The 19,450-nt window shown below is 40.5% G+C and overlaps 1 protein-coding gene across 2 annotated transcripts in view; it reads right to left on the bottom strand.

Moving 5' to 3' along the window:
* Positions 1-19,450, bottom strand: part of ADARB1 (adenosine deaminase RNA specific B1) — a 66,168-nt gene that overhangs the window by 34,087 nt on the left and 12,631 nt on the right. For both annotated transcript variants that reach the window (XM_021532586.3, XM_021532587.3), the window contains 2 exons: positions 13,306-13,342; positions 4,707-4,781 (listed from right to left, as the gene is read on the bottom strand). In XM_021532586.3, the coding sequence (XP_021388261.1) occupies positions 4,707-4,734 (28 nt within the window). In that variant the 5' untranslated portion in view covers positions 4,735-4,781; positions 13,306-13,342. The remainder of the gene's footprint in view (positions 1-4,706; positions 4,782-13,305; positions 13,343-19,450) is intronic.

The following is a 19,450-nucleotide window of genomic DNA, read 5'->3' on the forward strand; positions in this document are numbered from 1 at the left end:
GAAAAGGCAAATGTAATAGATCAAGTATTTTTAACTCTCCTGTTCCAAAACTTTAATATATCTTCATTACATCTACACTGATTCAAGGTGGTAAATGACCATTGAAATTAGAGCAAACCAGGTGGAAGCTCTCCTTCACAGTGACCAATTCCAGTCACGCTTTCAGTCTTCCCTAAGAATCCCCTACCATGCACACATCACTTCACCCAGGTTACAAAGCGGATGGAATGGTTACTAAATTTTCATTTATAACATCCTCCAGCAAAAGCTCGATAGGTTACTCCTTTCGGTGCTCAAAGAGAAAAAAAGGAAGGAAAAAAACAAAATATCAAAAGAAAAAGCCAAAGTAGGAAGACATTTTGTTAAATCACAGCAGCACAACAAAGAATTGTACAGTACTGACCATGCAATTAAGTCAATTAAATTCTGTCAAGAGTCAAAAGTCTGAAGCATTTCATTGCTAGAAATCTACTACATTTAATCAAGTTACATTTAATCTTTTGTCCAGCAACAAACATATTGCCTAGAGAATGAAGGCTATAGGGCCACAACTGTCAATACACAGTGTTCATGCATATATTCTTTATAAAAATATGTATTTATGGTGGAGGAATCTAAGGACAACTGAGGAAATTTTTAAATCTTTCCCTACAGTGAGTTTCTTACATCTCATCCAAAACATGCCCTTACTGGTGGCACCAGGTATTCGCTACAACCACCAAGACTTTCAGGCTAAACAGAAATCACTGACTTAACACTAATTAATGGCCTCTGGTTTCATTTCTTTTTATATGAAAACCACTACCAAGGCCTGCAGGAGGAAAACAGGAGTTGAACAGACTTTAGCTGAACATTAAAAACTTCTGCATGTAAGCATGGGAGCTGGAGGAACTCCTTTGTCAGGAAGGGAATCGATGTCCTGACAGAGAGGAGGGACGTGTAGGGACCAGGAAATAAATTTGCAGGCTTACCTTGCCTCATTAAGAGAGAAGGGAAGAAAACTATTCCTTGCCTTAGAGCTACTAGGCTTTGTTAGCTTTGGAGAACCTGCAAGGTGGAAGAAACTTTGAGAGGAAGAACACAGGGAGCTGGTCCTGAGTCAAACCAAGAGACCAAGAGGAGGTAACTGTGGAGCTGATCCAAATCCAAGTTCATGATGGAAACTGAAACACTTCCTGTTCAAACCAAAAGGACCTGTGCTTGTTTCAACCCACAGAGCTGCTGGACTGCAAGGAAAGGTCCCTCCCTCCCTCGAGGGTGAAGGTGTGCTTTTGGTCCTTTTTGTCAGTCCGTCCAGCCCAGCAGTGCTGAGGCCCTCTGATTACCTGAGTGCTTGGGAAGATCAGTCAAAACATAACCTGTTCAAATCAGAGACATCACCTCTAATCTTGGAGTTATATGGAGTAGCTCCTCCAGCCCAGCCTCTCCCTGGATGCCTTTTCCAGGCATGACACCCTTCCAGGGAAGTTAGGAATGGCCCTCCTGGCTCTTCTGCACCTTGTCCAGTTGCCCACACGTGACAGGGTCGCCAACACATCCGAGGAGAGGGCACCACACCAGTGTAAGACGTGTAAGTGTCCTCCCAGGGACATAAGCGACCCTCCTCAGGGCAGCCTTGCAGCTCTGAGCTCTCCCAGAGACCATGGCAGGGAACCACATGTGCTTTTTTTCCCCAAAAAATGCTTTCTAATGGCTTTTAAAGACCCCATAAACCTATGGCATCCATGATGTCCTGATCAAGTTGCTTCACCACTTCATCACAAATGGCATGATAACATCTCCCATTGCTTTCTCTGGTCCTCCACCTGCTAGTCTTACTGCATCTACTGGGGTTTATTTGCTCTTTTTTAAAAGTTTGATTATTCTAATATTAAACACCCCATGTTGTGCATGATTTTACAGAAATCTCTGATATTTCCAATCTTTAATTCTTCAAGGCTGAATGCTTTAGGGAGCTTCAAGAATGCTTTAGGGAGCCCTTTGAAATCTATCACATCTTCTGTATATTTAAGGCTTTAAAGCAGCATTAGCACATACATAAACACTTGATGACTGAGATCTTGTTTTCTTAAACATTTATACAGCCCACAATTTAAAAACTGGATATTTTTCATTAGTGTATTTTTGGGCAATTAAAAATATGTGGCAGCTTCAACTAGATATTTGACTTATGTCTGCGGAGGCCACCTTAGCAAAAAATCAGAGCTGACACCGACAACTTCAGCAGAAGGACAGTTCTGCCCCCCAGATTTCAGCTGAGCACTTACAAACCCAAGAACACTCAAAGCAGGAAAAAGTCATGGGGAATTTTTCATGCCAATAAAGAAATAAATCTTCCATCTGGACATGCTGGTTTATTTTGGGTTTATTCCCTGTAATTAAAAAGTGTCTACCATTAAGATGCTTTACCGTTGGGGACCTTCCATTACCTGCTTGCTGAGAGACAACACTCCCCCTGCTCTGTCTGATCTGGAACACAATTAATTAAACTTAACTCTTAGCTGAACCAAAAGATTATTCGAGCTACCCCTTATACTGCTGCTCTCATTTAGTGGCCTGGGAAAATTCTCAGTAAGTAATTTTTTTCATTTAAAAACGAGCAGAAATCACAGATGCAAACAGATATCACATGCTGTCTTCAGAGCATCTTTTAGAAAAAGAAGTAAAAACATCAAAGATAAAGGTCAGGAGAGTCACATGCTTGTGCTCCAAGTGTGCAGAGTGCTGCAGACACACCAGCCAGACAAAGAAACAAAAAACAAATAAAAACATTTTAAATAACCATCTCTTCCCCCAAATATGTTGTAGCATCTCTATGACCAAAGGATAAAGAAGGAAAACACTAAAAATTGAACTCTGAAACACTGTTTTCTCAGGGATATTAATTTATTAATGTAAGCCATCATCATTGCCTTATATTTCATCTGAACCAAAAAGATCATCTTAATTCTGGTTTCTGCAGAGGAATGCTTGTTATGCAACCACAGGCTACAAAGACTGCATAATCCACCTTCCTTTCCTCCAAGAACCTTTCCCCAGAAGTAGTTACATAAAATAATAAAAAATTAAATAGGCAACTTCTAACATGATACTTCACAATTATAAGAGATATAAAAGTAAAGAGAGCTAAAAAGTTTAAAAAATACATCTCCATGCAAATCAAAGTGAAGAACTTAAGAATTTAAATTTTGATTTCTGACCTCCCCAAATGAGATGATTTAATATTTCAAATTCATGATGAAGGTCATCCTGGATTTTATATTAACTGGGCTCAGCCAAGGTTCTGACATCTCAGAAATGCATTCCCTAAACAGTTCCATGGGGCCAAGCTCCTGACAAAATAACAAATTCCTTGAATGGTTTCCTGTATTGATGCATTAACACACAAAAAAGCCCAGAAGCAGAAAAAGATTTAGTGCTTTTCTTAATGACACAGAATTAAAGAAGGCCCCAATAAAGAGATTATATTTCTACAGCTCAGGAAGACACCTTCTATTCATGCTCAGCTATGCCATTATTGAAAAAAATGATGTTTTATAAAAAAAAATTATGAGAATTACCCAATTACACTTTTTGAAGGCCTTTGTAGGGAAGACACATTTAGAAACAGTTAAAATATCCATGTGAAGTAATTTCATATATATCAAGGAAAAGAAAATTATACCAAGCATACTGCAGTTGAGTTCACTGTTCACTAAGCAAAAAAGATTAATTCTATTTCAGGTAATATTTTTCGCTTCAGTTTTGGATTTTTTTTGGGGAGAAGGATGTTTGTTTTAGGTTAGATTGGCTTATTTTAACATAATGATCTAACTTCCTCATCTCCCTCTAAAATTGTTCTGTAACTCCTCCAGACTGAACTACAACTCCTGTGTTCCAAAGTTGTTGCTGGGCTTTGTCACCTTTGCCAGATGCACTCTGCCACTGCCACTTGGGGGAAAAAGAAACACATTTGTTATAACATAATGCACAATTATTTACAGTCAGGCACAGCACAGCAGCAACAATTCCCTGAGTCACAGGAAAAAAAAAAAGAGACAGCTGAAAGGCAAATAACAGTAAAAATATTTTAGAACAGCTCAATAAGAATAGTTTTCTCATAAGTTATTGGATCTTGATTATACCCCAGAGTTAGCAGTCTCACACACTTGGCTGCATCAAGTACACATCAAGATGATCACTTTGACTATCTTTGTGCTTTAAAATCACTTCAATAATTCAGTAGCTCAGGGTTGGGACAATCACCATCTAAAGAGAACAATCAGCCCTGCAAAGAGCTTTTCCATCACCTCCTTTGCTTTTTCCTTTCTCCTTTTCTGCTCTCCCTCCTTTATATTACACTCTTCAACTCCATCCCCTTTATCTCACCCCTCACTCCTTACTGGTACTTTACCCTTGGCATGGGCATTACTGAGAGCATCCCTCCCTTCTTCATTGCTGAATCAAGACAGGGAAATAGTTTGATTAGTCAGCTGCTGTAGGAAAAACATAAGGTATAAAGTATAATACAGAAGGTATAACTATATTAGCATCTTAAAAATGCTGTTAATACAAAAGCTCCAATTCACTCTTCTTCACTTAATTTTAAAATATCTTCATTTCTGCACCTGAAGTTTCTTTGCAATTGCCCCTGTGCTTGGGAGAAAAAATACTTACTTCCAGAAACTATTAGAGAGTTTATTACTATGCAAATAAACACATCTTACTCATGTTTTCTTCATCGTCTACATCCATTGTGAAATATCTTTGCTGGTTTCTTGCTTGGCAGAGACGGCTTCTGTCTGGAAAACAGGGAGGGGAATACTTAGGCTTTAAGGTACCAGCTTGTTAGGTTTAAAATTTATTATTAATAACTTAAACATCCTTTAAAAGAAGCAGCCCAGGCTTAGCATTGGGCTGTTTGGGTAAATCCTGACCAAAGATCCCTCCTAAAACAGAGATGTTCATCAGTGACTGAAAGATGCAGCCCCAGTCTGCCAAAGGCCAGAGTGGGATGATGAAGACCATAATGAGGCTTCCCCAGAGTCTCCTCCAGGCTGAACAAGCCAAGTGCTCTCAGCTGCTCCTCCTATGGCTTCCCCTCCAGACTCATCACTTTCTTGGCAGACTCCTTTGGACAATCTCTAATAGCTTCATGTCTTTTTTACATTGTAGTGCTCAAACCTGTCCCCAGGACTCAAGGTAAGGCCATGCCAGCCCAGAGCAAAGTGGGACAATCTCCTCCCTTGCCCAGCTGGGGATGCTGGTGCCTCATGCCCCTCCTGGCTGCTAGGGAACTGCTGACTCCTACTCAACTTGCCATCAAACAGGTCCCTTTCCACAGCACTGCTCTCCAGCCTTTCATTCCTCTCATGTCCTGGTCTATACACACAGCCAGGGTTGCCCTACCGCAGGTGCAGAATCCAGTACTTGCCCTTGTTATTAAACTTCTTATGGCTGGGGACTGACCAGCCCTCAAATTCATCGAGGTCTCTCTATAGGGCCCCTCTACCCTCGAAGGAGTCAACATCTCCTTCAGTTTAGTCTCAGCAGCAAACTTATTTAGTATTCCTTTGATTCCTGCCTCCAGGCTGTTTGTGAAGATGTTGGAGAGCACAGGGACAAGGATAGAGCCCTGTGGAGCCCCACGAGGGACTGAACACACACCTGATGTCACCCCATCTACTTATAACCCCTTGTGCCCAACCCGAGACAGTCTGCATTACACATCAGCACACTCCACTGTTACAATAGGAAATTAGTTGACTGTAATCAACAGGACTTGTAAGTAATTATCACCTTAATTAGCACAGCACAGCAGCTCCAGTTACTCCTGCAGCACCACTTTGTACTCAAGGACTAAGGAGTTTACAAATTCCTGGTTTAACTTCTACCAAGGAGATCAGTGAGCTCCCTGAGCCAAGCTAGACGTGAGCTGCCCAGCTGTGGAGCTGCCCCACACTTCTACACTATGGATAAACTCTCCTGAGGAGCTGGGTTATCAGCCTGGGCTCAGCACCTCACCCCACCGCCTGAAGGAGAGAAAAGGCAAGCTCCTGTCTGCTAAAAGCAGAGGCAAACAGAAACTCTACTTGCATTTTTTTTTTAATCATTTCAGTAACTGTGCTGAAACAGATTCTGAAAGAATGGAGGAAGATAAACAGCCAAGGATGGTTGACAGAAGAGCCCTAAGGCATGTAAGAGATGCAATCCTACAGTGTTACTGCAGCCAAATGACACAAAGCTCTGTGTTTTAAGCTTCAACCACATGCGTTTAAGATTTAGACTACTCTTGGCATATTAAGAATGATCACTTTTTTTCCTAATCCTTTCTTACAAAAAAATGTGTGAGTACAGTTAGCAGTGCTCAGCTCCTCTCTCCAGTCCCCAAAACTGCACCAGCAGATCACTCTGGTATAGAACATAAGAGTCACAGAAGCACTAACTTCAGGACCTTCAAGGTAAAGTTCACCCTTTGACTGAATATGAGTGTGTCCACTGAACCAAAATATGAAATGCCACTTCTGTTTGTTTCCTGAGCAATTCCAGGGATGGCATTTCCATCCCACCTCCCAAAGCCAAGCCTCCCTCACTCTTAGAGGGCACTACAAGACTGTGTGTGTTTTATACAAGTAACTGATTTCCATTACAACTAATTTCTAACAACCACACACTTCAAATCAAAAATACTTGGAAGAGAATGTATCAAATATTTGAAGAGTATGCAATATTGTGGATGCCCCAACCCCAGCACTGTTCAAAATCAGGCTGGATAAGGCCTTGAGCAACCTGGTGTGGTGGGAGGTGTCCCTGCCCACAGCTGGGACTCCATGATCTCAAAGGTCCATTTCAATCCTTTAACATTCTACAACTCTATGAATAATGTGTAGGGGACAGTACTGAGCCAGGCAGAGAAAAGGAACTCAGTACTCTGTATACAGATCTATCTTCCAAACCTCCTCCCACTGTAATCCATGGATGTTTTTTTTTCCCCCACCTGGCTTTCAAAGGTAGAGGATTTGATAATAAGAAAAAAGGTTTTTCAAAGTGCTTTCATATAAAATAGGACCTATGCCCTTAGAAAGAGAGGGGAGATGTTTTCACCAAATGGACTCTGAGCCCAGGCTGCTCACTACAAGAAAAGCTTCCTCTCTTGCCAAAGCATGGCTTGATTACTTCTGCAATCATTAGTGATTCGGTTATCATTTCACTTTGAAGGAGGAACAGCATTTCTGGGTTCTTTGACCTTACAAACTTTTATTCAAGCAGCAAAACTGCATTAATAAACACATTCACTGCCTGTAAACAACCCATTGAGCAACTGACATCTAGGAACATCTCAGGTCCTACAGACACTGACACCACATGAGACTAGGTAATGGTCAGTGGCATTTGAGCAAGGACACCTTCCAAAAGAACTTCATTGGAGCTGTGCATCTGCCTTGGACACCAAGGTATGTACGATGAACTCCCGAGTTTCATTCCTAAAATCCTGCTATGGGATAAGGGACACAACTACAGTAACATTCTCAGCACTGGAAAAAACTTTTATTTGGGAAAAAAAATATATAAGAGTAAAGGAAAAAGCTTAATTGCTGTTCAGAGATTAAAACTTTCAAGAACAGCAATAAGGAATAAGTGCCATAAGTACAAAGTGATTTGGGTCAGTGAATTTACAGCAGGTTCTGTGTGGAATGGGGCTGTGGCAGAACCAGCTTCATGGTTACAGGGACTGTTTTCTCTCAGGTATACTGATAAAATAAATTGAGGGTTTGACTGCACTGTGCTGGTGTAGCAGAGGGGAGTTTTTTGCTCATAACACAGAGCAATAAACCTACACTCAGCTCTTACCTACATTCACTCACTGAAGCCAAGGGATTCTGCACAGCAGCACACCCTGAAATGTTCTGACTGCAAAAACCCTTCTTTTCCTAGATGCATTAAAAGCCAGGCATACCAAATGGGAAAACAGTATCTACATGTATGCTAATTTAAGCGGAGCCAGGAAAAAGTATACTTTTAATCCTCTCCTGGTTTTAAAGACTTTAATTCCTGTAAAGTATTTCCAAAGATAGAAAGAACACCAGAAGTACTTAAAAATGCAGCAGCCAACACAACAGAACTCGCCTTTGTTTCCACAGGAGACTGCTTAAGAGATTTTTAGGTAAATGTTAGCTATAGCAAGTACATAGCACATGACGACTTAGAGATAACCTGCATTTCTTCTGTTTCAATATCCTAGGTATTGACTGCATGCAAAAAAAGAGTTGTGAAACACCTTAAGAGTTACCTTGGTTTATTCTCATTACTGAGAGAAAACCTAAATATGCTTTGAAAGAAAAATTTAGAAGATAACAACACTTTAAATTCGGCGAATGGCATATATGGAAAAAATCCCATTAACCTGAGAGATGTCGCAGAACTATTAGAAAACAGTGCAAGTCACAAAGTTACAGTTTTAGAGTAGTTTCATATTTGTTAAAAAATCCTCTCCTTCCGAACTTTCAAAGTCAAGTGAAATAAAACAGTGGGAAATGGATCTTGCTCAAAGTATTTCCAACAAACTGGATTTCATATGAATCCAAAAGCGCAAACACTGAAGCTGCACTTAGGAAAGAGGTTCAAACCTCATCTGAAAACGACATTTGCAGCACCACCACTCCCCCCAATGACCCCTTTGTTCCAGCATTGAAATGCAGCAATGAAAGCCCTACCTTTCCTCTCAGATCGCTTCATCCTCCTGCGCTTCCGGGCCATGCTGCAGAGGTTCCCCATGCCCAGAGCCATGGCTTGACATGATGCCATGCACCCCCCAGCACCTGTGCCACCCCCCACGCCCTCCCAAAGCAGGAGCACCCTATTCCCAAAAGGAGGGTTATTCCTGTGCTTCCTCTGCCCAGCCCCTGGAAGCCTGGAGTGCACTGATGCACAGTCCAGGGAACAAAGATGAGCAGAGGATGCAGCTCACCCTCACCCACTGCCAGAGGCACATGTGACAATTAACCCTTTGTCACACAGAAAGGGCAAGGAAGGACAATTCTCTGAGAAGGGCTAGATCAAAGGCATCCTCACTGCTAGGTGTGGAAAGGCACAATTAATTTTTTTTTGTTATTAATAAAGGAGGGCAACTCTTCAGTCTTGTAGCTCACAAACAAGGAGAGACATAAGCAAGGAAATATTTTTACAGCCTAGTGCATGAAACAAGATGCCTTCAGCATCTTTTACAACTGTTTCTCATGTTACCATTTCATACACTGCCTCAAAAGGTACAGAATGCAGTTAGAATAGCAGGAATACATTAATACGCCAGTCTTATATACACTTTAGCCACAGGCTTTCCACACAAGGGTTTCTATCAGGCCTGGACAAACATTACCTGTGGTATTTTCCAGCTTTTTCACAAACTAAAAAGTAACATGTGACATTATGGAATTATGTGGTATCATCCTGTTTTCCCATATGAGTGACCAACAAACATATATTGATCCTGTTGATCCTACAGATCATCAGCACAGGCTGAGGGTTGCAGCTATTCTTTAATCCTGCCCTCAGATTAAACCTCACAGGACAAAAAAGCATTTTCCAGCTGCTCTCAAACCTTTTTTTCTCAGTACATCAGGAACAGAGCACATGACTGAATCTAAATGATCTCTGGTAGACGACTTACATGCACCATCATATTTTGACTACTATCCAGGCTGGCATTTTCTGGAAAACATTGCCACTGGCATCTGAAAGTAAGAGTACTTCACTAACCAAACCTAACATACTCCAGCTTACCACTGGAACTGAGTTGATGTGCTAAGAGGAAGCTCTACCTGCTGGCACTCATTCCCCAGATCCCAGATAACAACAGCTTTTACATCTCCAGACTGTGATGGAGAGCAGAGACTGAGTGACTGTAATTATTTCTGTATGAAGCCTAAGCACTAAAAGCTTCAAACTTCCCCACTTCAAAGGAACTCAAGTTCCACTTCAGCATCCATCTTATTAGACATTACTTCTCTGAGAATGAAGAAGGAGCAACAGCATAATTTGAGCTCAGTTGACACTGAATTTAGAAAGAACTAACCATGGAGGAACAAGCCACCAATGCAATAGTCATGCCACAGTCACACATTCACCACTAAGAAGATCAGGAGGAAATGAGTCCCATCAAAGAGCACCTCCCCAAACTAGTGCTGTGCTTAATTTGGTGTGTTGTTCTGCATGCTAATTAACAGTTTCAACCCAAGTTTCACATTTCAATACATAGTAAACTGTGTGTGACAGACCAAGGACATGGAGGGTGAGGTATCTACATCTACACAACTCTGAAGGAACAGCAACAATGACAAAGAGAGAAAGGGAAAAAACATCCCTTAGGGGATGAGAATTCATTTTGAACCTTGGAGAAAACAGCATAATTTGTAAAATGCAAAGAACAACTACTGAACCTTTTACCATAATTCCTTCAGCTGCTCAAATTTTTACCACCTTGTTCTCAGCATGGCCAAGATTGAGATACATAACAATGTGTATTTCTCCTTGCTTCTGGGAAAGAGTTCCTCCATTAGCTATCTGAAGCCAAAAGTGATTTTGCTTTTAATAAGTACTTCATCTGCCATAACCTGTCAGAGATTTGATTCACAAAATTTCGTGTGAAGACTGAAAAGAGACTTCTTCAGGTCACCTTTGTAGCCCTCCTCCCCAAAGCAGCTCCTAACTCTACCAACCCCTGCTCCTCAAGGCAGTCTGTGGGTATGACTCTCAGGAAGGAGGCCTAAGACAAGGCCTTGAAGGATGACAGCTTTGAAGAGAGAAAAAGATCTCCAAGATCTGACTCTTGTCTAAAGAACATACACAGTGCACTTGGGAGAGAAACTTGGTGACTCACTGCAGGTGTAACATTAACAAGTTTTAGGAAATAAAAGGTATCAAGATACTAGGAAATAAAAGATAGAACAAAATCATAAACCAGTGGTTTGAGTTGGAAGGGACCTGAAAGCTCACCTCTTTCCAGCCCCTGCCATATGGGCAGGGACATCTCCCACTAGACCAAGTTGCTCCAAGCCCTATTCAATCTGCTTTTGAACATTCCAGTGATGGGGCAGTCACAGCTTCTCTGGGCCTCACCACCCTCAGAGGAAAGAATTTCTTTTTAACTTCTAATCTAAATTGATCCTCTTCTAGTTTAGAACTATTTCTTCTTCTTTTATCACTATCTGTCCACATGAAAAGTCATTTTCCATCTTTTTCATAAGCCCCCTTTAGGTACTGGGAGGTCACAATGAAGTCTCCCAGAGCCTTCTCTTCTCCAGGCTGAACAACCCTCTAATAACCAATCTGTAATGTGTATGAAGTTAAATACTCAATATCCTTAAATATGTTATAATGTCCACATGATTAGACAAAAGCAGGTTGAAAACCAAGTGCAAGGAAGCAAATGCTGCACACAGAACAGAACTATGGCATTCAAGGTTAATGAATGTGTTGGAAGCAGTAAATCCCATAACATTTCACACATCTGACACTCGCTGAGCATCAAGGAGAAAATAGGCTGCCTTCTCTCTAAAGAAAAAGCAGTTCCCAGGTGGAATTTGGGACCTACCCATCTCCAGTACTCCCATTTCACCTGCATCCCTGAACCAGGAATGCAGAGACACTAAACAACTCAAGCATATTGCACCCAAACCCCAGAGGTAAACTAACCCAGGTGAGATCAGAAGCAACAAAGCAAGACTAATGGAAAAGTTCAGCATCTCCTCAATTCTCCTCTCTGCCACCTAGCCCAGTGGAACAAAGCCTATTATTCCATGGATTTATGACTTGTGATAGATGGAGTTTTGTGATGAAGGATTTGTGAGCCCAATTTAGAGACCCTGCAGCTGTGGCATCTCTAGTCCCTTCTCATCAGGTTCCCTGGCAGCAGGAAGCTCGAGGCCATGCTGCAGTCCCTATTTTACATAGATAAAAAGCATACTGACATACATCACCTATCATATGATAAATTTTTAATAGCTATCATGTGAAAATCTCCATGCACCAAAACATCCTTGAGAATCTCAATTTACTTATAGATTTGGCCCCCATTATCAGCTTACTTTACATACTCTTAAAGAAATACTCATACACTGTGTTTTTGAAGTGCTTGTAAAGATTTTTCAATTTTTTTGCTCCCACAAGCAAGCTAGGTATTTTTCAAGCACAAGGACAATATTACAGGCCAACAGCAGTTTTCCTTTTAGTTTTGTGTACTTCAGCAAGAACGAATATAGATCAGCATCAACTGCTAGAATTAGTAGGAGCTAAACTACAGCCTGAGAAGCTGCTCTGCACAAATTCCAGATCCAGAGCTGTTGGCTGCATACTGGGAACCCCAAGAGCTCTGATATAAACCTCATACTGGAGTTTACTGGTCAGCTTGGAGGCTCTTCCTCAGGTGATTAAATTCATTCCAACAGCACCATCTGCTGTTACAGAAATAATTGAGGGTGCATCTATTATTCTCTTGACCAAGGAAGTCTAGAGCTCTGCTCCCAATTAGAAATAACTTAAGATGTTTGCAGATGTATTCCTTTGTCTCTAACCTTCTTACCAGGTTACTGTTAGGACTGAACATCTCAATTTAACATATTTTTTTTTCTGAAGGACTCATCAATTATCTGTAACTGTCAGAAATGCATTTATGATGTGCTACCAAGGCAAAAGTGGTAACTATTCAGAGAGGAAAACTGAGGAGCCTGGACCTCGCAGTAAATATTAGTATTTTCAACATAATTTAAAAGATAATTGATACAGCTATCCAGTGCTAAGGAAAATAATTGCTAATTGGAAGAAAAATCTAAAATAGTTTTGAAGGAGATAAAAAGAAATTCAGATCTCTTGAAAATGTTTTATATAAAAAAAAAAAAACAGTCATAGAGGTATGATGATGATTTGGATTAGGAGGCAGACTTACAATTTGGTCTTATTTCTTCTTTTCCCACCAAAATCAGTTATTAAGCTTTGCTCAAACACTTTGCAAACTCTCATGTCTTACATGCCAGTTCTGCTTATTTACTTTGTTAATATGCATTAGGTACAAATTTACACCCAGAAGGGTAACCAACTTTTTGTAACATCAACTTGTAAACCAATATCGTCTGTATTTTCAAGCTGCTGATCCAATAATTTTGAAGGGATTCAAAGTCCAAACATAAATAAAAGTAAAAGATAAAACAAAAGTACTAAATAAGTGTTTCAAGTACATTAAGATGAAGTTTCCCCTCCTCCAAGCTATGAGCTAAATGAATCAATCAGAAAACAGAGAATCCTGCTCCATGGTTACAAATGCAGTGTGCTTACCTTTTTAACTATTGGAGACACATGCTGATTCTGCAACCTGCAAGAAGAGAAAATCCAGTCAATTGCTTGGCTCGTTAAAATTTTGTGCATTACAAATAGCAACCCCTGACCTTAAAAGGGACACATTTCTGGCTGTCTAAAAATAAATAGTCCATATTACAGATACACAGGCCCAGAGCCAAGTCTTTTGTTACCCTAACAAAGACATTCTGGACAAAAAGAAATTAAGAAAAGAAATCAAGACTCAGGATGCCTAATACTGTTTCAGATGAAACATTCCTAAGGTACAAGCAGTTATGTAGCAGAACCAATTTGCAATCTCTGTACCTTCTAGGAGAGAGGTTCAGCAAAAATGTGGTAATAATGGTGTAAAACTGATATAAACATCTGTGCTATCACAGCCAACTTGAAAGCAAATCCACAGTTCTCATCTTGTTAAGATTTTTTTTTAATTTAGAGCTTCAGTTTTTACTTTTAGGGAGTGATTTTAATCCATATGAAAGGCCCCTCATGCAACAACCCCCTTTCCAAACACCATTTTCTTGATGCCACTGACATCAGACTGCATTCTCCTGCAAAAGAGGAAAATCCCTCAACTACCAGCAGTGGGGTGGAAAACAACTGGCAGATATAGGGTAAAACACATTCTTAAGACCCTATTCTTAAGGTCTCTTCCAACTCAAATAATTGTGATTCTGATTCTAAGGAGGATGCAGGATAATGGGGATGCTGTGAGCAGGTTTTTTTTCCATGAGTAAGCACAACAGTTGGACCAGGAACAGACAGCTTTAATTTAACAGACAACCTCCTAGTTCTACAAAAATACTGATGGGGCCTTGCCAGTGTGAAGATAAGACTATTCTAAAACAGTTCCCAAATCACAATCACATAGCCCACGAGAGGGTGCTGGTACCCTGCAGAAACCTGCACTGAATTCACGTTACACACAGCACAGCTACACAACACAACCCGATGCCTGCACATCTCTGAAACTAGTTTGGTCAAAAAGGGATCTGACATAATATTTGAAGTCTATAAACTAGCATGTTGCATTGATTTGATCCCAGCTTTTAGGACGTTTCAGTTTCAACACTTCATAGTGGCATTTTCCAATAAAAATAAAAATATCAATGTAAATACTACATTGGTCTTAGCATAAAGCAGGAAAAATGCCCAGAATACTGAGTTCAGAGTCAAAGTCCCAACCTAGTGTTCCCATATCCACAATATAAACTTCCAAACTCTTTGAAAATGAGCTATAAATTAGATATGGCGTGAAATTCCATAATTTGTGACAATAACCACCAAAAATGTGCTTTAAAAACAAGGTTTTGATAAATTCCCTTCCTATGTGAGTGTTGCTTTAAGTTACAAATTAATCCTGAGAAAACACACTGCTAATAGTTTTTAACTAAGTTTTTATATTAGTATATCCTTAAGTTAATTTAGCTTTCGCATTATCTTCCTCATACACAACATTACTGCAGTCAGTAATTCCTTAACAAACTAAAAACAGTCCATGAAAATTGAGATTTTAACTTTACCACTGAATAGCAAAAGTCCTTACATATTGACAGCCGCAGTGAGTTTTACAGAGAAAGAACCAGCCAGGGTTAAGAGTTAGGAAAAAAAGCTTACCTTAATAACTATTTTTGTTATACTGTAAGCAGTAAAAACAGGTGGAGTTAAAACTGAGACTTGTAACACCTTAAACCAGTGAAAACTAAATAGAAAAGGAAAGGAAAAACTACTATGTTATAAAAGCCAGGAACAAGGCTCTGATCTTCAGCATGTCCTACCTGGCTCTGTCCAGTGGCAAATGGCTCTTTTGGGGCTTGTTCAAGTCATTACATGCTTCCCCAATACCTTCTGCAGGGAGAGCCTGCCAGAAGAGGCTCCTCTAGGAGAAGCCACAGCCCTTTGCCACAGCATTTCCATATTGCTACCTTGCAAAAAAAATACCAATAAACCAACTCTTTTCCCTTACTAGTGACTTAATTTACTCTAAAAAGTTCAGAAACATGTCCATGATTTCTCCCAGGGTAGCAAAGGATACTTGAAAATTATCTGAAGAACACAACATGTTGGCCACTTAGGAATATCTTAAAATATTAACTTTTTAAAGATTAGCTGAAAATATTTCAAGGCAATGAGAATCAAAACAGACATCTGAGAGACATAAACCTGCAAAAATTACCCAAACACAAGGCAGCAACCTAGAGGCACTCATCACTCAGCACCAGCTCTATGGTCAGGATAAAAAAACCCATCACTTCCAAACTTTCTGTATTTACTTTCCTATTTAATTTACTTCTCACATGTTGAAAAAGAAAATTAAATCAGTCAAGGCATTTCAACTGCTGATTCATGACAAAAACCACAGGTCTGTTAAATCTAGTGTAGAACAGTTTGGGTTGGAAGGGCCCTCATCTCAATAGTGTCATGCCATGGGTAGGGACACCTTCCACTAGTCCAGGATCCTTCAAGCCACATCCAACCTGGCCTGGGACACTTCCAGGGATGGGGCAGCCACAGCTTCTCTGGGCAGGCTGTGCCAGGGCCTCCGCACACTCACAAGGAAGAATTTCCTCCTAACACCTAACCTAAATCTCTCCTCTCTTAGTTTTAAACCATTCCCCTTACCCTCTCACTGTCTGCCAGTGTAAATTCACTCAGGGAATGTGAGGAAGAGATGTCTTGAAGCAAGACTTTGTTCCTGATCCCAGAAAGCAATAGTGTGAGGCTGCAGTAAAAGACATGAGTTCAGGAAGTGTTTGGACAGCGCTCTCAGGCATGTAGTGGGATTCTGGGGGTGTCCTGTGCAGGGCCAGCAGTCAGACTCCTTGATCCTTGTGGGTTCCTTCCAAGTCAGGATATTCTGTGATTGTGACATGACATGTTTTTTCATACACCAAGTCATGAGTCTCCACCATAAACTATAAATGCAGTTCAGCAGCACAACTACAGAACCGGGTTTTCCTCTGAAAACATTTTCCAACTAAATATGAAGAAACAATTTGACATTTATGATGTACTTCAGTTTATCAACGATTTAAAAGAATAATAGCCCAAATACAACCCACACTACAGCCCCTTTGAACTGCTCATTTAAAATTCTAAAGTACATTAAGAAAGACTAGGAACTGAGCACCACCATGAAAAAAGAAGTTTAGAAAAAAAAGGACATACATGCTGCAATTGGAAAAAGAAGTACAGTTTATACATGATATAAGCCATCAAATGTTTCTTCTTCCCTTGATATAAAACAAACTCTTTTGGAACTTACAAGCAGGTACACAAGACACTGAAACTTCAAAAGCTATGAAAATTCAGCAGCTATTAAGCAACAGGAATCCATGGATAAAATAAAAAAAGAGAATGCTACTCCATCAAGTATTATCCAAGCTTTTACTGCAGCAAACCAACAAAAGTATGTTCATCATTTATTCTAAAACACACAATTATCAAAAAAATATTAAAGAAGAAACACAGCAAAGTATTTTTCAAATATTCTCTCACCAAAAAGTAGTTCCATATATTTGCATAGTATCAGCAAGAAACTCCTCACTTCTCACTTTTAATTTTGCCATCTCCTATGTTTGAAAAATAATATTCACAGGTGTACTAGTACATTTGGCATCCTAAAGCCTCAAGAATAAATGTTGATACTGAAACAACATTATTTTAAAATCAAAGGGTTTAATGCTACTCCTCTTTTCACAGGATGATCCCATGTATAAGAGCTGTTACCTTAGAAGAGAACGTGATTGAAGCCAAAGGAATCATTAACATCAGCAAAATTACCTTCAATGTCTTCAGGGGAGCTTAGGCTTTAATCTTGTTGTTGATGTTTTCACTATAGCTAGTGTTTAAATGTTTACATTACTCATTTAGCTGCTTTAAACATTAGTCAAACCCAAGCAGTCCAACAGTGCAACCTCCAGACTAAGCAGCAGCTTTTACAAGGCAACAGAATTCAAGAAGTTGTAATTTCTCTGTTTGGTATTAGTAGTTTTTAGACAACAGCTAAAAAGAAAAATAAGTTATTTTTTACTACAGACAAATTGTGGACAAGAATTTAGGCTACAGGAGAAGCAGAGACAGGACAACCCACACATCCCACCACACTAAGTCCAACACTGGAAGATGTCCCACTTTGAAGCAGATGTTGCTGCACCAACTTGGTAAAACTGCTGAAAGTTCTTCTCAATGCTACAGTGATCAGAGTTTTCAGCTTAACACATTTAAAAAAAAATAAAAAAAACTGTAAAAATTCCTTCAAGCTTGTATGTTCAGTACCTACTAGAGGAATGCAAATCTTTCCTCCTTTGAACAGCAACAATATTTTCCAGCCTTCACAACAAGGCAGACTTGATTATTTTCAGTCTTATTCCCACCCTAGGGCAAAGATTAGATGCATGTGAACACTTTGTACTTAGCATCAGTCTTCAGAAAAATGCCTCAGAAATCAATGTTTAATAAAAGATGCCAAATAATTATCACTCAGTTTAACAGTGTTCAAAGCCATGAGATTATGTTGTGCATTAAGGATGTGTGCGTATTATGTTGTGCATTAAGGATGTGTAAGTATCTTATCTGGCTGGTACCTGGGAAGTCACTCTCCATAGTCCTTAAATAAAGTTTATTGCTTCAGGAGTGTCCGAACAAGGCACTTTATTCCCAGACCTCTGCCTTTAAAACAGGTTGGGATGGCTGTGCCACTGCCTCCAGCCTCCTGGTGTAACAAGAGATTGCTGACAAGCTGGGAGACAGACTGGGAATTAGCAATGGTGGGAAGAAGTGTGCATGCTAAGCCATACCTAATGTGATACACCCTTCACTGGGGGCTCCCAGACCATGCCTACAGCCTCAAGAACCAATGTGATTTATCCCTAGATTTAAAAGCAGAACACTGAGAGGCCATGTGCTATCTCTCAGCACCTGACAGAGGACAAGTGACGTCGTGACAGATATTTAAACCACCCTCCCCGGCTGAAAAGATCCAAGAGGCAAAGACATATCCAGACAACCAATTTATTCAGTTTTGGTGGTGAAAGGCAACTTGACTGCAGTATTGCCCTGAGATGAGATAGAAAGTAAAAGAGGGTGCTGTGACTTCAGTAGAAAGAGTTCACCAAGGTAAAATGTACAAGCTGGAAACATGTACAAGGCTTAATACAGTCACTGATTGTGCACATTTCACACGGTGTCAGAATGGTTTGGGTTGGAAGGGATCTTAAAGACCATCTTGTTCCAGCCCCTGCCACCAGTAAGAGACATTTTCCAGTGCAGGGACACCTTCCAATATCCCAGACTACTCCAAGCTCTGTCCAACGTGGCCTTGGATACTTCAGGGATGGGACAGCCACAGTTTCTCTGGGTGACCTGTATCAGGGCCTCTCCACCCTCAAAGCCAAGAATTTCTTCCCAATATCCCATCTAATGCTGCCCTTTGTCAATGGGAAACCATTCCTTCTCCTTCACTCCAGGCCCTTGTCCAAAGTCCCTCCAGCTCTCTTGGAGCTCCTTCAGGCACTGGAAGGGCCTCTAAGGTGCCCCTAAAGTCTTCTCTCCTCCAGGTGAACACCCCAGCTCTCCCAGCCTGTCTCCAGAGCAGGGGCTCCAGCCTTGGAGCACCTCCAAGGCCTCCCATGGACCCACTCTAACAGGCCCACGTCTTTCTTGTGCTGAGGACCCCAAACCTGGACACAGCACTCCAGGTGGAGTCCCATGAGGACAGAGGGGGAATTTTGGGCTTATCCTTTGACTCTCAATGCCAACCATTCTCCAGCAGCCTGCAGCTCACCAATAGCTGCCCCCTTGGGAGATACAGCACAAACTGCATCTGCTGGGCACAAAATGCCAGAAAGCACAAACTACATCAGGTGAAAACAAAAATCATGGATTGCACAAGTGCACCACCAACAGCCTTTTTACCAGGCTTAATATATTTTTTTTAATATATGTTATACATGTAACATGGAAGAGCTTTAGAGCTCTTTATTCCTTTAGCTTTAACTTGCACCTAACAGGAACTCCATGCACAGAGAAGTTAAAAGGCTGTGAAATAAACCTGAATCACGCTGTTTTCCCAACAAAGGGTTGGGTTTGCTGGAAAACATATTTCCAGGTCAGTTGTTTTCTT

This window comes from Lonchura striata, chromosome 8 (genome assembly GCF_046129695.1).
Source record: "Lonchura striata isolate bLonStr1 chromosome 8, bLonStr1.mat, whole genome shotgun sequence".
NCBI lineage: Eukaryota > Metazoa > Chordata > Aves > Passeriformes > Estrildidae > Lonchura > Lonchura striata.